This window comes from Nomascus leucogenys, chromosome 4 (genome assembly GCF_006542625.1).
Source record: "Nomascus leucogenys isolate Asia chromosome 4, Asia_NLE_v1, whole genome shotgun sequence".
Lineage (NCBI taxonomy): Eukaryota > Metazoa > Chordata > Mammalia > Primates > Hylobatidae > Nomascus > Nomascus leucogenys.
The window spans coordinates 117,758,180-117,771,948 of record NC_044384.1 but is presented as its reverse complement, the minus strand read 5'-3'; the positions used below and the strand labels follow the sequence as shown (position 1 = coordinate 117,771,948).

The following is a 13,769-nucleotide window of genomic DNA, read 5'->3' as shown; positions in this document are numbered from 1 at the left end:
AGATGGGACTTAATGGTTAGTTCTTGAGGGTGAGAGACTGAGTAACAAAGAGCTTAGATTCCCTGCTACAGTCTACCTGTATGTTAACTGTGGGGACAGATTGTCAGCTTCCTTTGGTTATTGCTGAAATTGGCTGCATAACATTTTACAATTGTAAGAACACTGCAACTGGTTACTTATTAAGCTTTTAAAAAACTGATTCTCATAAGTTTCTGTTACCCAATAAATCATATGGTACCTTTCAACAGTACGTACTTTTAAAGGATTTACTTGATGAATCAATCAATATTTTTAGTAAATCCTTGCTCGAGCATCTCCCAAATAATGACTATTACCACCTGGTATCAAAGGATGATTACTTGTTAATGGTACATAATTACATACTAAATAATAACAAATGAATATATAATGAAACAATGACAAAAAATATTACAGGATCTTAAGAACTTTTTAAATGGTGATAACATATATATCCTTTTGTATCTTTTGAATTTTAAAACATTTCAGCTGACTGCAGTGGTTCACGCCCATAATCCCAGGGAGACTGAGGCGGGAGGACTGCTTGAGCTCAGAAGTTCAAGACCAGCCTGGGCAACATGGTGAAACCCTATCTCTACGAAAAATACAAAAAGTAGCCAAGCGTGGTGGCACATGTCTGTTGTCCCAGCTACTTGGGAGGCTGAGGTGAGAGGATGGCTTCAGCCCGGGAGGTGGAAGTTGCAGAGAGCCAAGATCATACCACTGCACTGCAGCCTAGGCAACAGAGCCAAACCTCGTCTCAAAAACAAACAAAACAAAAAAAATTTTAAAAATTTGAACCTATTTAAATACACAGGCTGGGTACAGTGGCTCTCGCCTAATCCCAGCACTGTAGGGAGCTGAGGTGGGCAGATCACTTGAGGTCAGGAGTTGGAGACCAACCTGGTCAACATGATGAAAGCGTCTCAACTAAAAATGCAAAAATCAGCCAGGTGTGGTGGCGTGTGCCTGTAGTCCCAGCTACTCGGGAGGCTGAGATGGGAGAATCACTTGAGCCCAGGATGCAGAGGTTGCAGTGAGCCAAGATTGCGCTATTGCACTCCAGCCTGAGCAAGACTCTGTCTCAAAAAAAAAAATAAAATAGGCCGGGTGCAGTGACTCATGCCTGTAATCCCAGCACTTGGGGAGGCTGAGGTGGGTGGATCACCTGAGGTTGAGAGTTTGAGACCGGCCTGACCAACATGGAAAAACCCCATCTCTACTAAAAATACAAAAAATTAGCCGGGCATGGTGGCATGCGCCTGTAATCCCAGCTACTCGAGAGGCTGAGGCAGAAGAATCACTTGAACCCAGGAGTCAGAGGCTGCGGAGAGCCGAGATCGCGCCATTGCACTCCAGCCTGGGCAACAAGAGCGAGACTCCATTTCAAAAAATAAATAAATAAATAAATAAAAAATAAATTGAAATAAACAAATAAAATGAAAACTTTTACAACTAGTGGTAAAAAAAAAAAAGAACCAAATTTAGCAAGACTTACCTAGCAGGGGGAATTCCTCTCTTATAAAGATCCATCCTCACTTTTTCTCCCACATGTCTATAAATCTCCACTACAGCCAATATTGCAGCATCTCTCACCTGTCAAAGAATTCAGAACTTTTTAAGAAACTTATATATGATACAATAAAATACTTCATCTCAAGGTAACATTACACTAACAGACCAACTTGAAGCTCTAAGTGGGTTTTAATGCCCCTGCATATATGGCTTGTCATCAGTAAAAAAACAAGAGGGCCTGCCAAGATACTTCTAAAAGATGATTTTACAGAAATTTGAGAAACTTGTCAATAAAAGTTACTTATTAAGCTTTTAAAAAATCTATTTGTGGCCAGGTGCGGTGGCTCATGCCTATAATCCCAGCACTTTGGGAGGCCAAGGAGGGTGGATTGCCTGACGTTAGGAGTTTGAGACCAGTCTGGCCAACATGGTGAAACCCCGCCTCTACTAAAAATACAAAAAAATTAGCTGGGCATGGTGGCATGCGCCTGTAATCCCAGCTACTCAGGAGGCTGAGGCAGGGGAATTGCTTGAACCAGGGAGGTGGAGGTTGCAGTGAGCCAAGATCGTGCCACTGCCCTCCAGCCTGGGCGACAGAGCAAGACTCCATCTCAAAATAAATAAATAAATAAAAAATAATAATAATTAAAAAAAAAATCTATTTGTAGGCCCGGCACGGTGGCTCACACCTGTAATCCCAGCACTTTGGGAGACCAAGGCTGGCGGATCACCTGAGGTCAGGAGTTCGAGACCAGCCTGGCTAACATGGTGAAACCCCATTTCTACTAAAAATACGAAAAATTAGCCCAGCGTGGTGGCACATGCCCGTAATCCCAGCTACTTGAGAGGCCGAGGCAAGAGAATCGCTTGAACCAGGGAGGTGGAAGTTGCAGTGAGCCAGGATCACGCCATTGCACTCCAGCTTGGGCAACAAGAGCAAAACTCTGTCTCAAAAAAAAAAAAACAAAAAAAAAAAACACCTATCTGTAGTAAGATTATGTAAACAACTGCCAATAATTATATTAATACAAATTATGATCATGGTTAATGTATTTTCCTGTATTAAAACTGCATTTCAAGAATGTGGCCTGAACTCAAGATACTTTTTATACTAATATTCACAGCAGCATTATTCACAATAGCCAAATGTGGAAACAACCCAAATGTCCATCCACAGATAAATGGATAAACAAAATGTGCTACATACACACAATGGAATATTATTCAGCCTAAAAAAGAAGGGAAGGAAATTCTGATACATGCTACAAGATGGACCTTGAAGACATTATGCTAAATAAACAAGCCAGACACAAAAGGACAAATATTCTATCACTCTACTTCTATGAGGTACACAGAACAGTCAAATTCACAAAGACAGAAAGGAGAATAGTGGTTGCCAGGAGCTGGGGAGGGGAAGGCGGCGCCGGGGGTGTGACGGGGGGGCTGCCAGGGACTGGGGAGTTGCTGTTTCATGGGTACAGGGTTTCAGTCTGGGAAGATGAAGAAGTTCTGGAGCTAGATGGTGGTGATGGGTGTTGCAAAACAATGTGAATGTACATAATGCCACTGAACTTGCACTTAAAAATGGGTAGAATGGTAAATTTTATATTGTATTTGCTACAATAAAAGGAAAAAAAAAAGAATGTGGTCTGAATACAGGAATTTGAAAGGTAGCTCTAGTTCCCTTGCACAGCTCATTGTGAAATAGCAACTGAAGAGACAGTAGAATTCTCTACAAACCTCTTGAGGAGCAGGTAAGATCTAAAAGAAGGGAAAATCTTTCCCGAGGTCACTCCAAATGGCCAAGCTGAGCCAAAAAGGTTACAGTCAAGATTCAAGTTGACCATGAGGGACATGAACCAGAACACATCCCTGTATTATACCTATAGTATACACCAGGGTCCCCAAGCCCCAGGCCATGGACTCATATGGGTTCGTAGCTTGTTCAAGGACCACAACAGGAGGTGAGCGGCAGGGAAGTAAGCTTTACCTCCTGAATTCTACCTCCTGTCAGATCGGTGGCAGCATTAGATACTCATAGGAGTACAAACCCTATTGTGAACTGTGCATGCGAGGGGATATAGGTCGCATACTCCTTATAAGAATCTAACTAATACCTGATGATCTGAGGTAGAACAGTTTCAGCCCAAAACCATCCCTACCCCGCCCGTGGAAAAACTGTTTTCCACAAAACCAGTCCCTGGTGCCAAAAAGGTTGGGGACCGCTGGTATAGACAGCTCAGATAAAAACGTTTCTAACAACTGATATACCACTGATATAAATCCTCTCTGTTAAGTAGGGTTCTTACAAGTGCAAAATGTTATGCAGCCAATTTCTGCAATAACCAAAGGAAGCTGACAATCTGTCCCCACAATTAACATACAGGTAGACTGCAGCAGGGAATCTAAGCTCTTTGTTACTCAGTCGCTCACACTCAAGAACTAACCATTAAGTCCCATTTGTCCTTACTACTAGCCGAACAACTGACAAACATAAGCAACTTTCATGAATATAATGTTTTTAAAAACTAACTTTGATGGATTTTTTTTAAATGAGGTAACATCTTGATTTCAGCATCCCCCTCCACCCTCTCTCCTTTTTTAAAAACAGAATGAGAGGACTAGAAAAGAAATGGTAGCCAAAAAATCAGTCAATGCTTGAATGTAAATAAAATTTTACCTGACTGTTGGAATCTCCAAACAGGATACACAAATGTGGTACCAACTTGCTGATGACTAGTGGCTGAGCCCCAAAACTAAATATAATTTGAGAAAAAAATAAAGAAAATTTGTTTTTAATAAACAGTAAACAAAATATCCCTATACCTTCTTGTCTGTAGCAATATAACAAATATAGTGGAGAGGATGGGCACACATCATTAAAACATGAAGGATACGAGACATAAGCAAAAAATAATTCTAAGCAATGTGAAGTACGCAAACTTGAATAATTACAACTGACAGTGAAGACATCACATAATCCAACAGATTAAAATGTTCAACAATGGCACTCTTAAACCTAGCAACCTATGAATAACTTAAGAAAATCAGCGTTTTCACTTTTAAAATTGGGATTTTTTTAGACTGGTCTCAAATAAGTGCATTCCAATGAAATAAGCAAATTCAAAAATCTTTATGCTCATGGCAGGAGAGCCAAAACCCAGCACAAAGAGCTGTGCAGACTGAGTACACTTATATGCTCTAGAGGGCAGAAAGGACTATAAAGTAATAAAAGAAAATAAGTGAAAATATAGTTAAGAAAAGGAAGTAGCACTATAGGAAAAGTTGAAAGCTACTACATATGACCTATGACATTGCATAGAACCTAAAAAAATAATCCAGAGCAAGAACAAAAGTCCTAGCATTTTTTCAGATCAGAGTCATAGTTCTGTGGCAACTATGGCAGCCAGAACTCTACACACAGCTACCAGCCTCACTGTCTAGTTACCTGGGAAAGTTTTGCTTGGTGTTTGATTCTGGTACCCACTCACACTGCTCTAGGGGGAGGGTGGGGATGGGAAACGACTATAATATGTGAAATATCATTGAATTAAAAGCAATTCCAAATTCAATCCAGAACAGAAATAGATACTAAGTTATCAGCATATCAGTTCCATGACCACCTGTTTTGGGTGGCTACTATTAACATACTAAAGAAAAAAAGAGACACAATTATTACTGACATAACTGAAAAATCAAGAACGTGAAAGATAATATACACAAAAAATGAACAGTAAAGGTATCAAATAAAAAGTTATATGCTTTAATAACAATTTTAAATGTGTTATTACCATAGCTTTCCTTGACTTTGTGAACTGAGGTTTTTTAGAGAAATAAAAAACAAGACAGTTATTTTCAGTAATCATAAAACTTACATGTTTAAGGTTTCAATAAGACACAGACACACGCCTTCTCGAGATCGAAAATTCTTGTGTTTAAAACCAGAAGCCAACTGCTCCCAAATGTACTATTTGAAAGAAAAGTAAAAACATATAACAAAAAACTAAATTATTCATGTTATAATCTTTTATTTCTTCCCAATCTTACTACCAACCTTATTGGTAACTGAATGTTTTCATCAGACTGTTGTTCATTTCTCTACTACTTACAAGTTTTTCTAAGCCAAATTACACAATTGCTCTCACCCATTTTAATTACCTTAATCACATTTTAGTACTTTTATATATTTCACTTTAGATTTTGATTTTTCTCGAAAGAACCATGTCCAACAACTGAAAACCTTAGAATTTCCAAGGACACAGGATTTCTTCTATAATTAAGAAACCTTCAATAACAATGCTGCCATTATAAGTCCAGCAGTCCAGTAAGTATTTAAATGGTCCAACATTGCCTAGCAACTACTATAGACTCACATGGAACAGGCTTTTTTTTTTGGACATTTTATAATTCAGACTTTTTTCCTTTTAATGCTGGATCCAAATTCAGAGACGTATTTGGGCAATTCATTTTATAGCTACCTACCACGCTTTTCTGTTAGAAAAAGCATAGATAAACCTATACAAATAATCTAAACCAATTATTTTGGGCATAACAAGAAATCCAACTTTATTTTTACAAACGTAAAGCCAACTGTACCAACCAATCCTTTCTCCACATTTGGAAACACTACCTTTACCCTTTACTAAATTCAAATATACAACATACACAGCCCTCCTCTTTCTGTACTCAGTATTCTTTCTGGAGTCTGTATTCAGTTCTATTAATATATTTCTCTCTCCCTACCAAACTTTCAAAAAGGTGGCTTAAGAAATTACAAAAAAAAAAAAAAAAAAAAGTCTTAAATGTGAGTAACCTGACTCACCAATACTACCTCAGGAACGCTATTCTATATAAATACTTATATTTATGTTCAAAGATAGAAGGACAAGGGATGCCCCTTATGGTACTGTTTGTAATCACAGAAAGCCAAAACAACCTAAAATGTAAATGAACAAACAAGAGTGGAAGGATACCCACCACAATATTTAAAAAAAAAAATTAGTTCTGAAATATAAAATATTTGGGAAAACATAGTAACCACCTGTGAAAAAATTTTCTTCTGGTCTCTGTAGGAGTTGCAGAAATGAACGATATAGCATTCAGTGTTCTCAAAATACGCTTTCTCAATAAACATTTTATAATTTACAAAAAAGAGAAACCAAAAAATCTTAAAGTATAATATAATCTGTATACTGTCAAATCACTGAAATCTATTAGTTAGCTTTTAAAAAAAAAGCATTAAAGAGTACAAAATAAGAATCAGAAGCAAAAAACCAGAAAGTCAAACATTGACACTGTATCTTAAATATCGACTTCTTAACAGTATTAGCAACAAATCATTGTTTAAAATTTCAGCGTTCATGCTTGCTGTGGCTTTAATGATTTTCTGTGATTACCATAGCAAAATCTGAATTTTAAAATGTAGGCTTACCATAGGTGGTGCTACTTGATCCATTAACTTCAATATCAGAGTCTGAGCTTCATCTCGAACCTTGTCTTTGGCATCTCCCATTCTGTCTATTAAAGCTACAATAACTAAAGAAGAGGACGGAGTAAAAGAGTAATTACTTATAACTTATCTCCATTAAAAACTATATTTTTCAAAATTACAAATAGCAATTGTTTCCATAAATGAAGAGTTGTGAGGTAAAGAAATTGTTTAAGTTCTTTACACATAAATCCAACAAAAAATAACTGAGAAGTTTCACAAGAATACATGCAGCATGACATCTCCTTATAATAATGTTCAAAAAACAGCAAAACTAAATATTATTTTTCTGAGAGAAATGTATAAATGAGGGGACAAGGAGGAAGTAGAATTCAAAGAGAACAGGTTCTAAAGTCAGTTCATAGGGCAAAAATATCTCATAGTCAAAATTATCTTCCTGTAATCCCTTAAATTACCACTACCATTTAGTGTGGTCATATTAGGTGTGTGACCTAATGTCTATTTTTTAGACACCTTTTGTCTATTTCCTCAGCCATAAATGTGGGTAGCAGTACTCATCTCAGAGGATTATTGAAAATTAAAAAATAATACACATAAACAACTCAAAGAGTAAAGGGCACAGAGTAAGCACTTTCTGTAACATGCCACCTACTATCACTATCACTATCATCATTCTGCATGTTCAAAAGCAAGGAAATTTGCTTTGTTTCTCTTTTGATATTACAGCTATACAGTAGTCCCCCCTTATCCACAACTTTACTTTCTGTGGTTTTAGTTACCCATGGCCAACTGTGGTCTGAAAATATTATATGGAGAACTTTAGAAATAAACAACTCATAAGTTTTAAATTGTCTACCATTCTGAGTAGCATGATGAATTCTTGGACTGTCCCGCTCCATTCGGTATGGGATGTGAATCCTTCCTTTGTCCAACATACCCGCACTGTTTACATTACCTGCCTATTAGTCACTTAGTAGCTGTTTCGGTTATCAGATCAAAAACACATCGCATGTATGGTCGCAGTCCCCAATCTTTTTGGCATGAGGGATTGGTTTTGTGGAAGACAATTTTTCCACAGTGGCAGGGGGCGGGGAGGATGGTTTTGGGATCAGGCATCATAAAGAGTGCACAATCTAGATCCCTCAATATGCACAGTTCACAATAGGGTTTGTGCTCTTATGAGAATCTAATGCTGCGGCTGATCTGACAGGAGGCAGAGCTCAGGTGGTAATGCTCACTTGCTGGCCACTCACCTCCTGCTGTGCAGCCCAGTTCCTAACAGGTCATGGACTGGTTTGGACTATCGGAGGCTTCAGGAATCCACTGAGGGGTCTTGGAACACAGCCCCTGAAGATAATGGGGGACTACTACATAGTTTTTCTTTCTCTGAATCAACAGAGGACTAAGTCTAGTTTAAACAAAGGAAGGAGAAAGAAATGAGATCAAGAAAAATATTTCCCTGGTTTATTTATAGACACATATAATTAAATGTGTATATAATTTGAAGCCAATCTATTATCTATAATGTAATAACCAAAACTGATATAGTAATGAACAAGAGTTAAAGAAAAAAGAAATTACATTCTTTTTGGGAAAAAAACGACTAGAGAAGGCAACATGCCAAATGGAAAGATAACATCCAAAAACCTTAAGCTTAATCACAGAAATGACTGTGTAAGAAAACAATGTCCTCAACATAAAAATCGTAAGTCTAATTATGAGGCAATGTTCATCAATAGGAACAATATAAATTCTTCTCATACATCTTGGATGTACTGTTAACACTAGAAGAATTTATCAACATCTGTAAGGTTGGCCATTATGGGCTTCTGGTTCTGATAGCTTCTGAAAGGCGGAAGACAATAGTAAACACTTAACAAATGTTAGGTATTATTATGCACTAACCACTGAATTATCTCATTTAATCCTTGCAACAGTCCTATGAAATACAGTAGGCCCATTTGATAGAGAAGGCACAGCAGGATTAAATAACTTATCCAAGGTCATGCAAACAACAAGTAGTGAAACCAGGTTTTAAATAATTTATACTGGCCGGTGCAGTGGCTCACACCTGTAATCCCAGCACTTTGGGAGGCCAAGGCAAGTGGATCACTTGAGGCCAGGAGTTTGAGATCAGCCTGGCCAACATGACAAAATCCTGTCTCCACTAAAACTATAAAAATTAGCCGAGAGTGGTGGTGCGTGTCTGTAGCCCAGCTACTTGGGAGGCTGAGGTGGGAGGATGGCTTGAGCCCAGGAGGCAGAGGCTGCAGTAAGCTGAGATCACACCACTGTACTCCAATCTGGGCAACAGAGTAAGACCCTGTCTCAAAAAATAATAAATAAATAAATATCTATACAATATGAGATCAAAGTCATAACCATCTCCATTTACTTATAATTTGAGGTGTTTGGGTGTGTGTGTATATGTTAACCACCATATAACAATAATGGAAAAAGAAAAGACACTTCATTCCTGAGAGGTGAAATTTAACTCCAATAAGAAAATTCAAATGTTGGCCCAAACAGGGGCTCACTTCAATATTAAAAACCATTTTACGAAACATAAACAAAAACAAAAAACTTCACATTACATAAAATTATTACAGCTAATAATTTAAACAAGAAATTCATACTGTTTTTGCACTGGATCGCTTTTTAACACATACTACCTTGAAGTCAAATAGAACAAGATCGTATTCCTAACTTTACCAGTTATTAATTACAAAACAGAAAATTCTCTGAACTTCAAAGTTTCCTTGTCTGTAAAATACGGAAGGATGACAGAACTATACCTCACATGACTAGTGACAGGATGAAGTAAAACAAGGAAAAAGCACCTGTGCCAAGCCCATGATCATTGAATTATCATTTAATATGATGAATATTCAACAAATATTTATTAGGTATCCAGAACAGAATTTTTCACTCAGTAGGCTCTCCATATGAATGTGTTAAACAAATGAATCAATCTATCACAGACTGGAATTTGGACAATGACAAATGGAAGGAGTCTGAAACGTAACTCTTAGTATTGTTTTTCTTTTAGCATTGTACAAGATGCAAACCATTCTACAAAAGCGATAACCGGGTAGCCTAACTATTCTTGTATTCCTTCTACAATAACATTTTGGGTTAAAATTGTTTAAAATTTTAAAACAGTTTACAAAATTTGTAAGATACGAGATCCTTTACTGAATCAGTTATAAAACCAGGGCTGGTGATCAATATTAAATGTAAATTGTATATTTTTTGTTTGAAAATTGTATTTTTCCACAATATATGTGGTCACAAAAGGAAACTAAAATATTTTCTATTATTAATACTATGTATATAGATTATATATTTAAGAATTACATTAATAGAGCTTATACTCTTCTTGGAACTGTATCTAAAACCAAAAATGAATCTCAATTTTCCTAAAACACTTCTCACTTTTAATGTAAACGAATATTAAAAATACCTGTAACGATAACTAATAACCCGAGTGCACCAAAACTAAACATTATCTCTCAAATCAAGTTATATATATCTACGGTTAGATTATCAAAAAACCTTCCGGACATAATTCAACTCCTTCCTTTTACAGAAAGACTCCTAAAGTGATATGGCTAAGTTCTATAACAGAGATAAACCAAAAAGCTAACTCTGGGACTCTTAGTCCAGTTCCATACCTCTCTAAGAGCATACAGGTAGGCTGCCTATCTTGCAGAGTTGTTCTACAAATTAGAAATGAAGTGAGAATAATCTTTCATGTGTGTAAAGTAGTAAAAGGGTAAAAGGTAAGTAGGCAAAAATGGGTAAAAAGTAGGCATTCAATTAATTGATAGCAAAGCTGTAATAAAGTTTTCCTATTATACCATACTGTATATTACCCTAAAGTAATAACAAGTTCAAGTTTCATTAAGGACAATGATGAGCACTTATGATTCAAAGTGAAAAACAATACTGACTGACAGTAAATGCATACGGATAACAGAAAGGAGATTAAAAGGAAAAACTATACATACATAAGAGTGTGCGAACATGTGCCATCTAGTTGCACAAATACAAATGAAAAACACTAACCAACAAAAGCAAGTTAATATAATTTATTAAGTATTTAACTGTATAAGAATCACAGAGTAAAGAAAAATTCAATGTGGGGTGAGGTTAACCTGAAAATTCCTGAGATTCTCAAATCTGAGGTACATTTTTAGAAGGGAAAGAAAGGACTATGGAGAAGAGGGAAGATTTCAAAAAGAAATAAGGGCACAGCAGATGCATAAACAAGTTCAGCTAGGCCTAGAGTGAGCAAGTTTCTGATTAGCTTAGAGTGGAGACAAAGTACTTGCTAAAGATTACAAAGAAAAAGTCTACTGAGATGGAGAAGGAAAATATATGGTAAAAGACAGCTTAAGAGAATTAAGTTCTGAAAGCAGGACAGTGTTGGGAGTCAAACTAGAATTCTGGTTCCAATATTCCCATTGCCTCAATATGAGTGTAGTTAGTACATAAAACCCCATGTGGTACTCCTGGTGTCTGAAAAATAAGTGAGATACATAATACCTAGAACTATTCTTAAGTCTAAATTTTCTCTGTAGCAATTAATAACAGGGAGCTACTACAGGGCAAGAGTCACAAACACAAATGTTTATGGCCAAGGAAACACAGGAAATGCTGAAATTGAGCCAGTTTAAGAAGTGCAGTATTCCAACCTTACCATATTATACCTAACCTTCTCAGTTACGAAGAGACAAGAGGATTTTGGGGGTGGAGGAGGTTTTACAAATTGGAAAGATCATCACCTAGACACAGGAGAAAAACTACAAAGCAACTTCTGATCAGGGTCACTATATTAGGCAATTTCTTGAGACAAGCCAGAAATACGAATTTTCATATAAAACTTCTCTATTTTAAACACTGATTCAAAATATTTTAAGAAAATACAGGCTGGGCATGGTGGTTCACACCTGTGGTCCCAGCTACTCAGGAGGCTGAGGTGGGAGGATCGCTTGAGTGTTGAGGAGGCTGAGGCTGCAGTGAGCCACGATCATACCACTGCACTCCAGCCTGGGTGACAGAGCAAGATCCCATCTCAAAAAAGAAAAAAAAAGGAAGGAAAGAAAATAAAGAGACAGACAGAGACAGTGAGAGAAAGAAAGAAAGAAAACATAAACAAGTAAAATACTTGTAAAGCAGTTTTCAATATCTATTATAGTTTTTTTTTTTTTTTTTTTAAGAGGCAGAGGTTTACTCTGTTGCCCAGGGCTTGGTGTGCAATCTTAGTTCACTGTAACCTTGAAATCCTGGGCCCAACCTCCCATCTCAGCCTTCAGAGTAGCTAGGACTACAGGCACACACCACTAAGCCTGCTAATTTTTTTTTTTTGGTAGAAACATGGTCTCACTCTATTGCCCAGGCTGGTCTCAAACTCCTGGCCTCAAGCAATCCTCCTACCTTAGCCTCCTAAAGTGTTGGGATTACAGGTGTGGGCCAGTGAGTCCCTGGGCCTACTATAGAGTTGTAAGGGGAGACTAACAGCTTAAAAAAAAAAATCTTTTCAGAAAATATTAACACGAAGGATGAAGTGGAACCTGGTGTTGATTAAAACTAAGTAATAAAGATAGGAAACCCCATCAGATGCTTCTGTTGAAAAGGTAACTAGAAAATAAAAGAAAAAACTGACAGAATGGTAGGTAGCATACCAAACATGAAGAAAAAAGTTAACCAAACATATCAAAAAATAAGTGTGATGATATACTGATATTAGGAGGCATTAACTTAATCCACAAAAGAAAATCACTGGCCAGGCATGGTGGTTCATGCCTATAATGCTAACACTTTGGGAGGCTGAGGTGAGAGGACTGCTTGAGCCCAGGAATTCAAGACCAGCATGGGCAACATAACAACACCCCACCTCTATTTTAAAATACAAAAGAAAAAAGCAAAGAAAATCACTAATATCTGAGGCTACCCTTCTATATGCTATATAATGCTGCTATATAATAGGATCAAATCCACTTATAACATACTCTAAAGGTACATGAAGGTCATTCAGGTTTAGAAAATAAGTCAGAGCCAACTTTGTAATCCTAATAACTATACAAAGAAGAGCATTATCCTACCATATGCACTGTACTACAAACACACTGTAAGTAAGTGCTATTCAAAGTATGATCTACAGCCTAGGATCAATCTACAGACTGTCTATGATAAGGAAATTTAGAGTACTTAGAAAATGTTTTTGAAGCAATTTGACCAAAGAAATTTTGTTTGTTGCATCTAATGATAAAAAATTGGGCCTTGTTTTTTTTTTTCATTTAATTTTGCTATAATTCATTTTTATTGTATTTTATAAAATATTGGTCTGCAACATGCTGGCAATGAAGAAACTGATCCTTCCCCACAAATAGTCTGAAACATGGCACTGTAAGTTATATTACAAATTTTGGCATTTCACAAAATAGTAAAAGATCCAGTAAAAACAATTTTCTTTTTTTTCACCTCAAAGGTGATTTAAGTAAGTTTAAAACCTTGTCTCTGGGTAAACTGAAATGCTAAGCAGTAGATCTCTGGGTTACATAAAATTACTTTTTTTTTTTTTTTTTTTTTTTTGAGACAGAGTCTTGCTCTGTCACCCAGGCTGGAGTGCAGTGGCATGATCTCAGCTCATTGCAACCTCCACCTCCTGGGTTCAAGAGATTCTCCTGCCTCAGCCTCCCAAGTAGCTGGGATTACAGGCACACTCCACCTTTTTAGTAGAGACATGGTTTTGCCATGTTGGCCAGACTGGTCTCAAACTTCT

At 37.0% G+C, this 13,769-nt stretch overlaps 1 protein-coding gene across 29 annotated transcripts in view; it reads right to left on the bottom strand.

Moving 5' to 3' along the window:
* The window catches only part of CLASP2 (cytoplasmic linker associated protein 2), a 222,561-nt gene that overhangs the window by 185,195 nt on the left and 23,597 nt on the right, over positions 1-13,769 (bottom strand). For all 29 annotated transcript variants that reach the window (XM_030812195.1, XM_003256835.4, XM_030812207.1 and 26 more), the window contains exons 3-6: positions 6,965-7,068; positions 5,409-5,500; positions 4,214-4,289; positions 1,517-1,614 (exon numbers count right to left, since the gene is read on the bottom strand). In XM_030812195.1, the coding sequence (XP_030668055.1) occupies positions 1,517-1,614; positions 4,214-4,289; positions 5,409-5,500; positions 6,965-7,068 (370 nt within the window). The remainder of the gene's footprint in view (positions 1-1,516; positions 1,615-4,213; positions 4,290-5,408; positions 5,501-6,964; positions 7,069-13,769) is intronic.